Below are 17334 nucleotides of genomic sequence, written 5' to 3'. Positions count from 1 at the left end.
GTATCCTGGGTTTCATTTGCTTTTATGTTGTTTTGTTCATGGTTTTCCAGTACATGGACATGCATCAAGTGACATTATTTTTGAAGTTTTCTCCCCCCCCTTTTAATAACTGAAGAGCATATTTACTTACATGAGCCCATTATAATCCTGTTTGTTAATTAATATTACATATTTATACCCATATTACACAGAAGGAAAGGCTCCTCATTACCATGGTTAGGTCAGTGTGCTAGTCTTAAATAATAACAATAATAATAATAATAATAATAATAATAATAATAATGTATTTATGAGAAATCTAGAACACATCTTGAAACTTTAGCTGCCACTGTTGATATAAAATGAGGTCTAATAGATTCTACCTTTAGATTATTTCATATGAAACTGAAACATTTAGTGAAAATATCACAGTTACTTTTACTGGTGTAAAATCCTGAAGCAGTTTTGTAGAAGTGATGTATAATGAAAGAAAAGAGCTCATATCACAGTGGTGCTCCTCAGTGCTGTTTGGCATGTCAGGGCTGTTACTGTTTGAGAGATTCGACTGGACTTCCTCCGTAACGCTTTAAACTAGAAAAGTCTCACTAGAATTGAAATTGGTCGCATCAGTTTTGAGGTCTGCGCTCCACAATCTCGAGGGAAGTCCGGTTGTTGCACGCGTGCGCCACAGATCATGATCGTGAGCTGGTTCTGTTACACTCGTGTGAAACTGCAGATGAGAAGTTTAGTTTATCTGTTTGTGAGATTATCATTAAATCTGCCTCGGCAGTCCTCTATTGAGTGCGCTTCACACACACTGCTGGTTGTTCTTAGATTATTTATTATTATTGTTCATTTGTTTGTATTCTCTTTGTATTATTTGTTGTATTTTGTTTTGTGTTTCTTGTATAATGTAAAAAATAAAAAAAAGATATCTGCATCGGCAGTCCTAAATAGTCGATCACTTGTGCGGCCGCCAAAATATCTTCAATGGGAGAACCACGTCATTGTTCTTACCCTGCTGTCCACAACCCTGTTGAGAAACACTGCTTTAACTCACACACACACACTCATGTCACACCCAATCGCCTCTCTCTGACATTTTCTCCACTGCATGTGTGTGTGTGTACGAGTGTGTGTGTATGAGTGTGTGTGTGTGTGTACGAGTGTGTGTGTGTATGAGTGTGTGTGTGTATGTGTGTGAGTGTATGAGTGTATCTGTGTGTACGAGTGTGTGTGTGTGTATGTATGTGTATGAGTGTGTGTGTGTATATGAGTGTGTGTGTGAGTGTATCTGTGTGTACGAGTGTGTGTGTGTGTGTGTATGTGTGTGTATGAGTGTGTGTATGTATGTATGTATGTGTATGAGTGTGTGTGTGTGTGTATGAGTGTGTGTGTGTGTATGTATGTATGTATGTGTATGAGTGTGTGTATGTGTGTATATGAGTGTGTGTGTGTGTGTATGAGTGTGTGTATGTGTGTGTATGAGTGTGTGTGTGTGTGTGTACGAGTGTGTGTGTGAATATGTGACTCGATTCTGTTATAGATTTAATTGACACGTTATGAAAGCTGACCTCACTGGCCAACAGGAAACTCCCTCTGTACAAGCAAAGATTTACAAGTAAAGATATGATAACTAGGGCTGTCAATCGATTACGAATTTAATCTAATTAATTACATGGTGTCCCGATTAATTAATCGCGATTAATCGCATATACAAATATTTGCTGAGAAAGCCCCTCATATAACAATAATTATATATATAATGATTATACATATTTATATTAATATATAATTATACATAGTTCTCTTTAAATATATATAAATCACTTACAGCTCTTGAATGAATAACTTCTGCATTAATAAGCATTAATCTATCTATGATAAAGTATGCAGTGTTATTTTACAATTGATTACTTTATTAGATTTCTTTTTAGACCTGAACAGTAATGTTAGACCTTCCTGAAATTAAATCACTGTGCCTATATAACGTTTATCTTTGTTTAATATATATATATATATATATAAAAATAACAAAAATAACCGTTAAGAATACCGTTAAAATACCGGATCGATAAGCAGTATCGGTAAGATAGTAATACCATTAAAACCTTAACGATACCCATCACTAGTTATGCCTGTGCTTCTCTTGGATGCTCTGAATATTGGATTACGTGTCTGGATTGCCCCTTAATTAAAGCTGCATTTGGATCTCAACCTTCGTGTCTCGGAGCAGTTCGTAACACCTGCTTTATTTAATATATTTGTTATACTGTACATTATTTATACAATATGTTTTTATACATTTTTAATTTAAGTGTACAAGTGCAGATTGGTCAAGTGTTCAATAAATGTATTTGTTGAGAAATTTTGTCTATCTTAATAATTATTTGTGTTACATTTTATCTTTCAAATAAGAGGTTAAAAACAAGCACATATCGGCCAAATATCAGCCAAAATAAATCTGCCGACCCAGATTTCAAAAGATCGGCATCAGCCTGAAAAAACAATATCGGTCGACCTCTACCCACACCCGCCCGTCGCCTCACACCCTGGGAAACTCCAGAGAAGAATAGAGTCCATCCCCTATCCAGCAGTACGGATCCAGAGCCAAAACTGTGCGTCGAAGTAAGCCCCACCAGATCCAACTGGTAGTGCTCCACCTCCCTCACCAGTTCCGGCTCCTTCACCCCCAGCGAGGTGAAGTTCCACATCCCTAGAGCTAGCCTTTGCTGCCCCGGTCAGGTCCGTCGAGACCCACGGCCTTCACTGCCACCCATATGGCAGCGCACCTGACTCCTGCGGTTTCTCCAATGGGTGGTGGGCCCAAGGGATGTAGAGGGGGGGTGTCATGTCACTTCTTCGGGCTGTGCCCAGCTGGGTACCGTGACGAGCCCTCCGTCTGGGCCTGGCTCCAGTACATTATACTCACTCTTGAAGTGTTTATTGTGTACATTATACTCACTCTTGAAGTATTTATTGTGTACATTATACTCACTCTTCAAGTGTTTATTGTGTACATTATACTCACTCTTGAAGTGTTTATTGTGTACATTATACTCACTCTTGAAGTGTTTATTGTGTACATTATACTCACTCTTCAAGTGTTTATTGTGTACATTATACTCACTCTTGAAGTGTTTATTGTGTACATTATACTCACTCTTCAAGTGTTTATTGTGTACATTATACTCACTCTTGAAGTGTTTATTGTGTACATTATACTCACTCTTGAAGTGTTTATTGTGTACATTATACTCACTCTTGAAGTGTTTATTGTGTACATTATACTCACTCTTGAAGTGTTTATTGTGTACATTATACTCACTCTTGAAGTGTTTATTGTGTACATTATACTCACTCTTCAAGTGTTTATTGTGTACATTATACTCACTCTTGAAGTGTTTATTGTGTACATTATACTCACTCTTGAAGTGTTTATTGTGTACATTATACTCACTCTTGAAGTGTTTATTGTGTACATTATACTCACTCTTGAAGTGTCTATTGTGTACATTATACTCACTCTTGAAGTGTTTATTGTGAACATTATACTCACTCTTGAAGTGTTTATTGTGTACATTATACTCACTCTTCAAGTGTTTATTGTGTACATTATACTCACTCTTGAAGTGTCTATTGTGTACATTATACTCACTCTTGAAGTGTTTATTGTGTACATTATACTCACTCTTGAAGTGTTTATTGTGTACATTATACTCACTCTTGAAGTGTTTATTGTGTACATTATACTCACTCTTCAAGTGTTTATTGTGTACATTATACTCACTCTTGAAGTGTTTATTGTGTACATTATACTCACTCTTCAAGTGTTTATTGTGTACATTATACTCACTCTTGAAGTGTTTATTGTGTACATTATACTCACTCTTGAAGTGTTTATTGTGTACATTATACTCACTCTTGAAGTGTTTATTGTGTACATTATACTCACTCTTGAAGTGTCTATTGTGTACATTATACTCACTCTTGAAGTGTTTATTGTGAACATTATACTCACTCTTGAAGTGTTTATTGTGTACATTATACTCACTCTTCAAGTGTTTATTGTGTACATTATACTCACTCTTGAAGTGTCTATTGTGTACATTATACTCACTCTTGAAGTGTTTATTGTGAACATTATACTCACTCTTGAAGTGTTTATTGTGTACATTATACTCACTCTTCAAGTGTTTATTGTGTACATTATACTCACTCTTGAAGTGTTTATTGTGTACATTATACTCACTCTTGAAGTGTTTATTGTGTACATTATACTCACTCTTCAAGTGTTTATTGTGTACATTATACTCACTCTTGAAGTGTTTATTGTGAACATTATACTCACTCTTGAAGTGTTTATTGTGTACATTATACTCACTCTTGAAGTGTTTATTGTGTACATTATACTCACTCTTGAAGTGTCTATTGTGTACATTATACTCACTCTTGAAGTGTTTATTGTGTACATTATACTCACTCTTGAAGTGTTTATTGTGTACATTATACTCACTCTTGAAGTGTCTATTGTGTACATTATACTCACTCTTGAAGTGTTTATTGTGTACATTATACTCACTCTTGAAGTGTTTATTGTGTACATTATACTCACTCTTGAAGTGTTTATTGTGTACATTATACTCACTCTTGAAGTGTCTATTGTGTACATTATACTCACTCTTCAAGTGTTTATTGTGTACATTATACTCACTCTTGAAGTGTCTATTGTGTACATTATACTCACTCTTGAAGTGTTTATTGTGTACATTATACTCACTCTTGAAGTGTCTATTGTGTACATTATACTCACTCTTGAAGTGTCTATTGTGTACATTATACTCACTCTTGAAGTGTCTATTGTGTACATTATACTCACTCTTGAAGTGTTTATTGTGTACATTATACTCACTCTTGAAGTGTCTATTGTGTACATTATACTCACTCTTGAAGTGTTTATTGTGTACATTATACTCACTCTTCAAGTGTCTATTGTGTACATTATACTCACTCTTCAAGTGTTTATTGTGTACATTATACTCACTCTTCAAGTGTTTATTGTGTACATTATACTCACTCTTCAAGTGTTTATTGTGTACATTATACTCACTCTTCAAGTGTTTATTGTGTACATTATACTCACTCTTCAAGTGTTTATTGTGTACATTATACTCACTCTTGAAGTGTTTATTGTGTACATTATACTCACTCTTGAAGTGTTTATTGTGTACATTATACTCACTCTTGAAGTGTTTATTGTGTACATTATACTCACTCTTGAAGTGTTTATTGTGTACATTATACTCACTCTTGAAGTGTCTATTGTGTACATTATACTCACTCTTGAAGTGTTTATTGTGTACATTATACTCACTCTTGAAGTGTCTATTGTGTACATTATACTCACTCTTGAAGTGTTTATTGTGTACATTATACTCACTCTTGAAGTGTCTATTGTGTACATTATACACACTCTTGAAGTGTCTATTGTGTACATTATACACACTCTTGAAGTGTCTATTGTGTACATTATACTCACTCTTGAAGTGTTTATTGTGTACATTATACACACTCTTGAAGTGTTTATTGTGTACATTATACTCACTCTTGAAGTGTTTATTGTGTACATTATACACACTCTTGAAGTGTTTATTGTGTACATTATACTCACTCTTGAAGTGTTTATAGTGTACATTATACTCACTCTTGAAGTGTTTATAGTGTACAATATACTCACTCTTGAAGTGTTTATTGTGTACATTATACTCACTCTTGAAGTGTCTATTGTGTACATTATACTCACTCTTGAAGTGTTTATTGTGTACATTATACTCACTCTTGAAGTGTTTATTGTGTACATTATACTCACTCTTGAAGTGTTTATTGTGTACATTATACACACTCTTGAAGTGTCTATTGTGTACATTATACACACTCTTGAAGTGTTTATTGTGTACATTATACTCACTCTTGAAGTGTTTATTGTGTACATTATACACACTCTTGAAGTGTTTATTGTGTACATTATACTCACTCTTGAAGTGTTTATTGTGTACATTATACTCACTCTTGAAGTGTCTATTGTGTACATTATACACACTCTTGAAGTGTTTATTGTGTACATTATACTCACTCTTGAAGTGTTTATTGTGTACATTATACACACTCTTGAAGTGTTTATAGTGTACATTATACTCACTCTTGAAGTGTTTATTGTGTACATTATACTCACTCTTGAAGTGTTTATAGTGTACATTATACTCACTCTTGAAGTGTTTATAGTGTACAATATACTCACTCTTGAAGTGTTTATTGTGTACATTATACACACTCTTGAAGTGTTTATTGTGTACATTATACTCACTCTTGAAGTGTTTATTGTGTACATTATACTCACTCTTGAAGTGTCTATTGTGTACATTATACTCACTCTTGAAGTGTTTATTGTGTACATTATACTCACTCTTGAAGTGTGTATTGTGTACATTATACTCACTATTCAAGTGTTTATTGTGTACATTATACTCACTATTCAAGTGTTTGTGTACATTATACTCACTCTTGAAGTGTTTATTGTGTACATTATACTCACTCTTGAAGTGTTTAGATGTTGCTATGTTTAATATAAACTTATATGAATACTGTAAATATCATTACTCATTAGTATTGTTCCAACTGTCACCACTTGTTTTAAAAGTAATGATGTGTGTGCATTACACAGTGATTTTAAATGTATGTATCACATGTATATATGCATGACAGTGACATATAATCAATATTAATACAATTGATAACATTTGTTTTAACTGTTATGTTAGTTTCTAATCGCCCCTCAGACTGTGATGTACATGTTCATACTGTCAGTCAACATGAGAGTCCTCACCTTATATCAGCACAAGGGGGTCGTGACCGGAAGTTATCTGGAGGATCCATTGACCGGTCACTCTTCATGGACACACAGCTGGGTTCAGGAGATTCTCTGTGAATGACATTAAAACAACAAATAAACAGAGTTCAGTTCATGCGATTTATCTTGTTATCTTTGTGATGTACATGTTCATACTGTCAGTCAACATGAGACTCCTCACCTCACATCAGCACAAGGGGGTCGTGACCTGAAGTTAAGTGGAGGTTCCATTGACCGGTCACTCTTCATGGACACACAGCTGGGTTCAGGAGATTCTCTGTGAATGACATTAAAACAGCAAATAAACAGAGTTCAATTCATGTGATTTATCAGTAATTTGATTAATATATATTCTTTCGACCATACAAGCTAGAACCACGACTGGTAATAAATTGTACAATTACTACTGTCAAAAACTAGTACCAGAAATATACTGAAAATTCAACATTTTATTTTGGGTATTTACGTTATTTGACAGTGATTGAGGCTGAGATCAGAAAGCACATTTGAGTTCATTTCCTTGTGCTGAATATAGGGCTGGGGCGGTATGGATTTTTTCTAACCGCGGTTGAAAAGCAAGATATTACCGCGGTATAGCGGTAAACCGCATTAAATACATTACATTGGATCAGAGAAGTTCCCCCCCCCCCCCCCCTTCTTTCGACCATACAAGCTAGAACCACCACTGGTAATAAATTGTACAATTACTACTGTCAAAAACTAGTACCAGAAATATACTGAAAATTCAACATTTTATTTTGGGTATTTACGTTATTTGACAGTGATTGAGGCTGAGATCAGAAAGCACATTTGAGTTCATTTCCTTGTGCTGAATATAGGGCTGGGGCGGTATGGATTTTTTCTAACCGCGGTTGAAAAGCAAGATATTACCGCGGTATAGCGGTAAACCGCATTAAATACATTACATTGGATCAGAGAAGTCCCACGCGCACACATCAGAAGTCGCTTTTGATAGACAGACTTTAAATATTGTCACCTACATCCGAAGAAAAAAACGAGCACAATTTTAAATAGTCAAATTTTCATCAAGCAGTAATTTGGCATGAACTAATCACTGTATAGATTTCCTTATTTAAGATTATTCTCAGATACATTCAGCATTGAAGATGGGTCAGACATGATTTTGACCACTTTATTAAGTTTTGTTTTGTAGAAAGCCTTTCTTTAACTTAAAATTTCGTTTTGTATAAATTGTATCTTAATTTTAATCACTGTTTCATTAACTAATTGCCTGGAATTAATAAATAAGAAGCAAATATAGCAGACATATAATCAGCAGCAGGACGTGGAAGCGCCGATGCGATCTCTTGCGCTGTGAGCTCTCTCATAAATGAACCGAAACTTCGTGGCTAGGCCTACTGCCTCACAGACATGAGAAATAAATAGAAATCTTAAAATGCATTTTAAACAAAATTCAAAACAAAATGATAAAATTTTAGGCTACAGTAGCCTAGTAGTCAGGTTTGCCGATGTGCGTTACTATTTATTTATTTATTTTTATCCCTGTGCCAATCGGAAACGGACTTCACTGCTGATATTCTGGGGATACAACATAGCCAATAGGCTATAGCCTACTAGGGACTTTAGCCTTTAAAATATCTTTGCTGCATTGGATCAGTCTCCTTTCTAGAACAGCCAAGAGCTTTCTAGCCTCGCGGCAGCAGCGCTTTGCATCGCTCAGACCTTAAAACAGTCAGCGCCGTGATGCGGTTTTGAAAATGTATCAAAAAACGTTGGTGCGGACAGATGAGTTTTGTGATGCGGTTGCGGATTAAATAATAATAGCCCATCCGCGCATCTCTAATACAAATGGAATGTTATTATGTGTCATGGAACATTGCGCTCCCCAACTCGCGAAAGGTCGGATTTGCTCCATATTTTGATAAGTTTTGTTTAGAAAACCTTGAATCCATGTAGGCTAATATCATTAGACATAATCCATATCATTAGAATCAATGAATCCATGTCATTAGACACAACGTGCACACATGTGCAGGCCAATGTTTTTTTTGTTTTTGTTTTTTTGCGGTGACAAGCTCAGACCCGCGGTTGGAGTCACGTGACCGCGGTATTGCGGTAACCGTCCCAGCCCTAGCTGAATATAAAACAAACTGTTGACAATGTCTGACCTTTTCATTGTGTTTGTGTGACGTTCTCCAGAGAGACTCTTTCTGGAGGTCATGACAGCATTTAAAATGTTGATTTTACACCTGCAAAGACACTGAACACACACATACTGACTATTCAGATAAAAGCATGAGAAGTGTCAGTAATTGATCACATTATTTCAAATGTATTCATTAATAACTGCTGTTAGATGAGAGTTTGAAAGATGATTTCCTGTTTTACTCACAGTCTCGAGCTGTTGATGTTCCTGTTTACTGACCAGAATATCACCAACAAAGTGCTTCACAATCCACTGATCTATTGTTCCAGATAATTCAGAGATTCAGTCAAGTAATGATGATATTTGATGAATATTCCTCTCTTCATTTAATATCCGCTCTTTAAAATAGATCCTGAATTTAGTTTCACTTTCGGAGGAATCTGAAAACTTCCAAACAACATTTAAAGATGCAGTTTGTGTTTCTGAAAGTTTATTAAAGTGTTAATATGATAATGTGTATAAAATAATGACAATATAACTGTAATACTTAGGTAAAGTTGGTTTTATATTCGCACATTCGCGTTAAAGAACTTTTTCAATTAAATAGTCAATAAAGCTATTTTTTTTTCAGATTCGAAGCAGCTACATGATATTGACAACAAAGATTGTGAACTACAACATTTTTTACAATCGATCAAAATGGGCAAGTATATTTTTAAGCATGTACTTTAGAGATGAATATTCAATATGTGTGGTAACCAAGATAGGGACCGTCTAAAAAGTTAATATTGTTTTTCTATTTTAATCTCCTCAAACGAGCTTTCCTTCGGGTTTGCACTTTGCAGATGGTCCCTTTTTAGCAGCCTGCGCATAGAGATCAATGTATTTTGTCCAGTGCGAAGGAAAGATCGTTTTGAGGAAAATTATGTTGTAGCTTCTGGTGTTTTATCTGTAGTTATATGTGATAGGTGTTGTGTGTAGCAACAACGTTTAGTTCACGAGTTATTGAACGCGGAAGTCCGCGAATGTGCGAATATAAAACCAACTTTACCTAAGTAACTGTAATCTCTTAACATAAACATCCCGATCTTTGTACTGAATCTGAAAACAAGTTCTCATAAGTTTAAAGAAAGAGTATGAAGTGATAAAGAGAAAATAAATATAAAATGTCATAATAAAAGATTATTGATCTTACTGTAAAGTGTGATTTATAATCGTGTAAACACCCTGAAATGGCCGCTGGTAATGGCCGCTGGTATCCACAATAAAGTGATTTGATTTGATTTGATTTGATTTGCATCTGAAACTGTGTACTGTCTTCTTCATCTTCTTCTTCTTCAGTGGATTAATGGCGGGTTACAAACAAACTCTTCAGGTGCATACCGCCTCCTGCTGTGCTGGAGTGAGATGAGGCTTCAGTTGAAGTTCAAACTTAAAAAGAGTTGGAAGATTTAGGAGTAAGTTGTTGGTCGATGTAAAGTTAATTAATATATTTGACCCTTCTATTCTCTTTTAGGTCAATTTGACCCCATTCAGTGTTTAACCCTTTCCAGTCTGATCCCAAAACTCAGAAAATTTCATTCTGTGCAGAATATCAGAATCAGCTTTATTGCAAGTATTCTTACACATTCAAGGAATTTGTCTTGGTGACAGAAGCTTCCGCACAACAATACAAAAACAGCAGCAAGACATAGATAATAAAAAAAGAATAATATAAATTCATAATTATACATATATGTACATACACTCAGAAACACACCTTCATACATACACACACACACACAGTGCAAATCTAATACACAACTGTTACATAAAGAACAGAAATACAGTATATTATATACAGTGCAATGTATGTAATGGCAGAAGAGGATATGTTGGATAATATAAATAGATTAAGCTGTGTTTTGCACATTGTTATTGCTCAATGGGGCAGTTTTAACTGTTTATGTGATGATAGTCTGAGGGTAGAAACTGGTTCTGGTGTTCAGAGCTCTGTAGTGTCGGACAGAAGGCAACAGTTCAGAAAGATAATGGGCTGTGTGAGAGTTACCAGCCCATGTCCTCACTCTGGAAGTGTACAGTTCTTGAAGGGGGGACACCAATAATCCTCTCCGCACTCCGAACTGTCCTCTGTAGTCTTCTGATGTCTGATATCATAGCTGCACCAAAACTCAATGACTGCTGAGTGAAACTGGATCAGCAGCACCTGTGGCAGGTTGAACTTACAGGTGCTGGAAGTGAATTTCCCCAGTCTCACTAACTGCTGCCTATCTGTCAGAAAGCTGGAGATCCACTGACAGATAGAGATGGGAACAGAGAGTTGGTTTAACTTAGTCTGGAGAATAGCTGGGATGATGGTGTTAAAAGCCGAACTGAAGTCCACAATTAGGATTCTTGCATATGTCCCTGGTCTGTCCAGATATTGCAGGACATGATGCAATCCCATGTTGACTGCATCATCCACAGACCTGTTTGCTTGATAGGGATATAGAAAGGGTCCAGTGATGTCCTTCAGGTGGGCCAACACCAGTCTCTCAAATTACTTCATGACCACAGACATCAGAGTGACGGGTCTGCAGTTAAGTCCTGTGATCTTGGGTTTCTTTGGGACAGGCATAATGATTGAGCATTTGAAGCAGCATGGGACTTCACACTGCTCCAGTGATCTATTCTGATCTATTCTCCAGTGATCTAGTGATCTGATGCAGGGTCGTTAGCGGAAAACTTGTTTTTCAGCTTCTCAGAGTAACTTCTTTTATCCACTCTGATTTCCTTATTCAGTATACTCCTGGCCTGATTATAACAAGACTCTATCCCCATTACAAATTACTAACTAAAGGTGAATTTTACAACGATTCACATGACTGTATCGATCGCCTGAAAACATATATTTTATGCAGGCCGGATGTTTCATCAACCATCCTGGAGGAGGGGGACCATTGGTACGTTGATGGGTCCTGTTCCAAGTCAAATGATTCCATATACTGGTTTGGGTAAGCTGTAACGGAACTCCCAAATCTAATTATTGAAGCTAATTCACCCATATAAATCTGCACAAGCTGCTGAGGTGTTTGCGTTGATCAGAGCATGCCATTTGGCTAAAGTTAAATCAATCGATATATACACAGACTCGAAGTATGCTGATGAGGTAGCAAAGTGGGCTGCAAGGGAAGTTATGGTAAGCCCAGAGCTGAATCAAGCTGAAGAGACTTTTTCCATGATACAATCAATACTGTGGTAAAAGACAATGACATTAAATTGTAACAGGTAAATCCATCTGAATCTGACAACATTGGGCCTCAAATTAAGTGAAATCAAACTTATTGCATAAATGGGGTACAAAATGCAGTAAAATTGATGTCTTATGTCTAATATACGCACAGAACAACAGACACAAGCCTACGAAGCACAACTCATTACCACACTCAGAACTGCCATTCTAAACGGACAGAAGATTTCCTGTGAGGTAAAATTATAAAATGGTGAAAATTTGGAAAAATAAATAATACAGAGATTCGGCTGACTGAGCTCAGAATGTCACCATCCTCTGTTGTTAATCTCTACATTTGAAATACTAATGGATAACCCTTTCCCGACCCCTTGGGTCAAAGGCCACGCTAGCTTTCTCTCCATAGGTGACACGGAGGTGGTGATTGCAGAAAATGTGGATTCCCTCATTAAATATTAAATTACATAAATGATGATATCTCTCTTCCTCTGCCTGCAGAAAGCCCTACTCATTTGTTCCAAATCAGCAGGTTCTGGTGAAGTGTCTGAAACCAACGAAGTTAGTTGAACCAAAGTGGGCCCAACTACTGAACTGCCGGTGACCAGAACGGGGGTGCTAACTGACCTTCAACCACAGTGGATCCACGCAAGCCGCGTGAAGCTTGCTCCAGAGGAGGGCCTTACTGATTCAAGGTGAACGGTGAAAGCACTGGAGGAGCTGAACACACAGCACCAGTGCCCAACCGGGAATCTGTGAATTAGGAGGACCTGAGGAGGGACCCGGAACAGTCAACATGAAGACATTCCTACTGATACTCTGCTTATGGCAGGTGGTCGTGCTTGCCTATGCCCATTCAGTATCAACACAACAGCAAGGAGTCACAAGCTTTCCAATTCCTAGAAATAATGTATGATGGTTTATGTTTTATGGTAATGTTACAGGAAGATGTTTCTGTTATGAAGGTACGGGTGAACACCCGGATATGAAGGTACATAGAAGGTGATGCCTCAAGTGACCCAGAAGTATATCTAGACAGTGTTGGACAGCCAAGAAGTATTAAATGTTTGGATTAACTCTTGGCTAAAGATGGAGGAGGAGTATGTAAAATATTTGGTGACAAATGCTATACATACATCCTGGGTCACATTGATGATGATGGTGAATTCATGAAGGTATGAAAGGAAATGGATAAGTTGAATAAAGAATTAGCTGCTGATAACATCAGGGAATATGGGGACATTTTTCAATGTGTTTGGGTGGTTCGCACCCTGGATGTCTTCCATTATATCGATTGCTGTATGCATTATACTCATGTTATTATTTGGCCCATGTTTGCTACAATTACTAATGCAAAAGATGAATGTGATGATAAACAGGCATAATTTCAGGATCAAAGTGGGCAATGTGGAATAATGAATGCTTCTCAACAACTTCTCTGGTGATGTAATGTGGAATAATGAAGGCCTCTTTTAAACTTCTTTTGTTGGGGTAGCTGCAGCTGCTCCCTGTTCTAAAGATGTTCTTAGGAATGTGTTTCTTGTCTCTCACGTTTCACATGTAACTGAAACATGTATGTCACCCCCATATAAGGTAAAGCACTATTTCATTGGTGGGGGTCCAGTGGAATGTGGTTTTTCTGGACCATATATCAGCATACTGAACAAATAAACGTTGAAGAGGGATTTGATACCATTGGGTGTCTGTGTCATTTCTTTCTTCCCTCAGCTGAGCCGTATCGAGACGGGGATTGCAGATCAACAAATAAATTAAATACATTGGATGACAAAATTATCTAACAAAAACTTAGAGTATATGAAATATACATAATTCTGTGGGCAATGTAGAATAGCAGACAGATTAGAAATATAATGTATTGTTTAAAAGTTATGACAATTCTAGTGATTAGTGGGAAAACGGAATAAAACAAACATTTAGAATGTTAAGATACATTTCACATGAAACTCCTCAAATACTCCTTGTGAGCACCTGTAATAATAATTTGAGATTACATCTGAAATTGAAGGACACAAACACTGAAATATAGATCTTATGTATGCAGGAACAGAATATATATAAATTCATAAATACTCAACATCTGCAATACCTGTGGAGAGGAGAGAGGGAGAATAGAGGGGAGGATAACTATCAAGTGGACGATGACGGCAATGTCTAAAAAAAAGATTCTTCCGCCACTTCTGAGTTTTTCGTAGGACGTCGTAAGATTTTATCATTTGGTCTGACCTATAAACACCGCCCATATTTTTGTTATAATCGCTGATGACAGTGGGCTGGAGAGCTACTTCTTCTGTCCAGTCACCATCATTTATTACAAACTTAGTAATTTCGGTTGAGACATTCACATTGTGTAAATTGGAGCGGCATGTAACTGCACGCGTGTCCTTCCACTGAATTACAAGTATATTCCCCTCAATCCTACACCTCCTCATATCCCCACGAGCTGTTTTGAGTTCCCATCTTTTGATGTCTTTAAATTCTGCAGGAAATAGTAGTGCATAGTGTATAGTTTGTAGTGTGTATTGTATAGTGTGTAGTGTGTAGTGTTTAGTTTGTTGTTTATAGTTTGTAGTGTATAGTGTGTAGTGTATAGTGTACACTTTATAGTTTATAGTGTGTAGTGTATAGTGTACACTTTATAGTTTATAGTGTGTAGTGTATAGTGTGTAGTTTATAATTTGTACTGTGTAGTGCATAGTGTGTAGTGTGTAGTGTATAGTTTGTAGTGCATAGTGTATAGTTTGTAGTGTGTAGTGTATAGTGTGTAGTGTGTAGCGTATAGTTTATGGTGTATAGTGTGTAGTGTGTAGTGTACACTTTATAGTTTATAGTGTGTAGTGTATAGTTTATAGTTTATAGTTTATAGTGTGTAGTGTATAGTTTATAGTTTATAGTTTATAGTGTGTAGTGTATAGTTTATAGTTTATAGTTTATAGTGTGTAGAGTATAGTGTGTAGTGTATAGTTTGTATTGTATAGTGTGCACTGTATAGTTTATAGTGTGTAGTGTATAGTGTGCACTGTATAGTTTATAGTGTGTAGTGTATAGTGTGCACTGTATAGTTTATAGTGTGTAGTGTATAGTGTGCTCTGTATAGTTTATAGTGTGTAGTGTATAGTGTGCACTGTATAGTTTATAGTGTGTAGTGTATAGTGTGCACTGTATAGTTTATAGTGTGTAGTGTATAGTGTGCACTGTATAGTTCATAGTTTGTTTTGTGTAGTGTGTAGTGTATAGTGTACACTTTATAGTTTATAGTGTGTAGTGTATAGTGCACACTTTATAGTTTATAGTGTGTCGTGTATAGTGTACACTTTATAGTTTATAGTGTGTAGTGTATAATAGTTTGTTTTGTGTAGTGTGTAGTGTATAGTGTGTAGTTTATAATTTGTAGTGTGTAGTGCATAGTGTGTAGTGTGTAGTGTATAGTGTGTAGTGCATACTGTATAGTTTGTAGTGTGTAGTGTGTAGTGTGTAGCGTATAGTTTATGGTGTATAGTGTGTAGTGTATAGTGTACACTTTATAGTTTATAGTGTGTAGTGTATAGTTTATAGTTTATAGTTTATAGTGTGTAGTGTATAGTTTATAGTGTGTAGTGTATAGTTTATAGTTTATAGTGTGTAGAGTATAGTGTGTAGTGTATAGTTTGTATTGTATAGTGTGCACTGTATAGTTTATAGTGTGTAGTGTATAGTGTGCACTGTATAGTTTATAGTGTGTAGTGTATAGTGTGCTCTGTATAGTTTATAGTGTGTAGTGTATAGTGTGCTCTGTATAGTTTATAGTTTATAGTGTGTAGTGTATAGTGTGCACTGTATAGTTTATAGTTTATAGTGTGTAGTGTATAGTGTACACTGTATAGTTTATAGTGTGTAGTGTATAGTGTGCACTGTATAGTTTATAGTTTATAGTGTGTAGTGTATAGTGTGCACTGTATAGTTTATAGTTTATAGTGTGTAGTGTATAGTGTACACTGTATAGTTTATAGTGTGTAGTGTATAGTGTGCACTGTATAGTTCATAGTTTGTTTTGTGTAGTGTGTAGTGTATAGTGTACACTTTATAGTTTATAGTGTGTAGTGTATAGTGCACACTTTATAGTTTATAGTGTGTCGTGTATAGTGTACACTTTATAGTTTATAGTGTGTAGTGTAAAATAGTTTGTTTTGTGTAGTGTGTAGTGTATAGTGTGTAGTTTATAATTTGTAGTGTGTTGTGCATAGTGTATAGTGTGTAGTGTATAGTTTATAGTGTATAGTGCATAGTTTGTTGTTTATAGTGTGTAGTGTGTAGTGCATAATGTACACTTTATAGTTTATAGTGTGTAGTGTATAGTTTATAGTTTGTATTGTATAGTGTATAGTGTGTAGTTTATAGTGTGTAGTGTGTAATTTATAGTTTGTATTGTATAGTGTATAGTGTATACTTTATAGTGTATAGTGTGTAGTTTATAGTGTGTAGTGTGTTGTGTGCACTTTATAGTTTATAGTGTGTAGTGTATAGTGTGCACTGTATAGTTTATAGTGTGTAGTGTATAGTGTGCACTGTATAGTTTATAGTGTGTAGTGTATAGTGTGCACTGTATAGTTTATAGTGTGTAGTGTATAGTTTATAGTTTGTTTTGTGTAGTGTGTAGTGTACAGTGTGTAGTTTATAATTTGTAGTGTGTAGTGCATAGTGTATAGTGTGTAGTGTATAGTTTATAGTGTATAGTTTATAGTTTGTATTGTATAGTGTATAGTGTATAGTGTATAGTGTGTAGTTTATAGTGTGTAGTATGTAGTTTATAGTTTGTATTGTATAGTGTATAGTGTATACTTTATAGTGTATAGTGTGTAGTTTATAGTGTGTAGTGTGTAGTGTATATTTTATAGTATGTAGTGTATCATTTGTTGTTTATAGTGTGAAGTGTGTAGTGTATAGTGTGCACTGTATAGTTTATAGTGTGTAGTGTATAGTGTGCACTGTATAGTTTATAGTTTATAGTGTGTAGTGTATAGTGTGCTCTGTATAGTTTGTAGTTTATAATGTGTATTGTATAGTGTGCACTGTATAGTTTATAGTGTGTAGTGTATA

The 17334-nt window shown here is 35.7% G+C and overlaps 1 protein-coding gene across 2 annotated transcripts in view; it reads right to left on the bottom strand.

The window, feature by feature from the left end:
- Positions 1 to 10338, bottom strand: part of LOC127648578 (NACHT, LRR and PYD domains-containing protein 12-like) — a 78577-nt gene extending 68239 nt beyond the window's left edge. For both annotated transcript variants that reach the window (XM_052133222.1, XM_052133224.1), the window contains exons 1-5: positions 10210 to 10338; positions 9261 to 9461; positions 9037 to 9128; positions 7068 to 7163; positions 6863 to 6958 (exon numbers count right to left, since the gene is read on the bottom strand). In XM_052133222.1, coding sequence (XP_051989182.1) covers positions 6863 to 6958; positions 7068 to 7163; positions 9037 to 9089 — 245 coding nt within the window. In that variant the 5' untranslated portion in view covers positions 9090 to 9128; positions 9261 to 9461; positions 10210 to 10338. The remainder of the gene's footprint in view (positions 1 to 6862; positions 6959 to 7067; positions 7164 to 9036; positions 9129 to 9260; positions 9462 to 10209) is intronic.
- Positions 10339 to 17334: the final 6996 nt, after the last annotated feature.

Source organism: Xyrauchen texanus, chromosome 9 (assembly GCF_025860055.1).
Source record: "Xyrauchen texanus isolate HMW12.3.18 chromosome 9, RBS_HiC_50CHRs, whole genome shotgun sequence".
Lineage (NCBI taxonomy): Eukaryota > Metazoa > Chordata > Actinopteri > Cypriniformes > Catostomidae > Xyrauchen > Xyrauchen texanus.
Note: the sequence above shows the minus strand (reverse complement) of the source record. Positions and strands in the feature narration are given on the sequence as shown.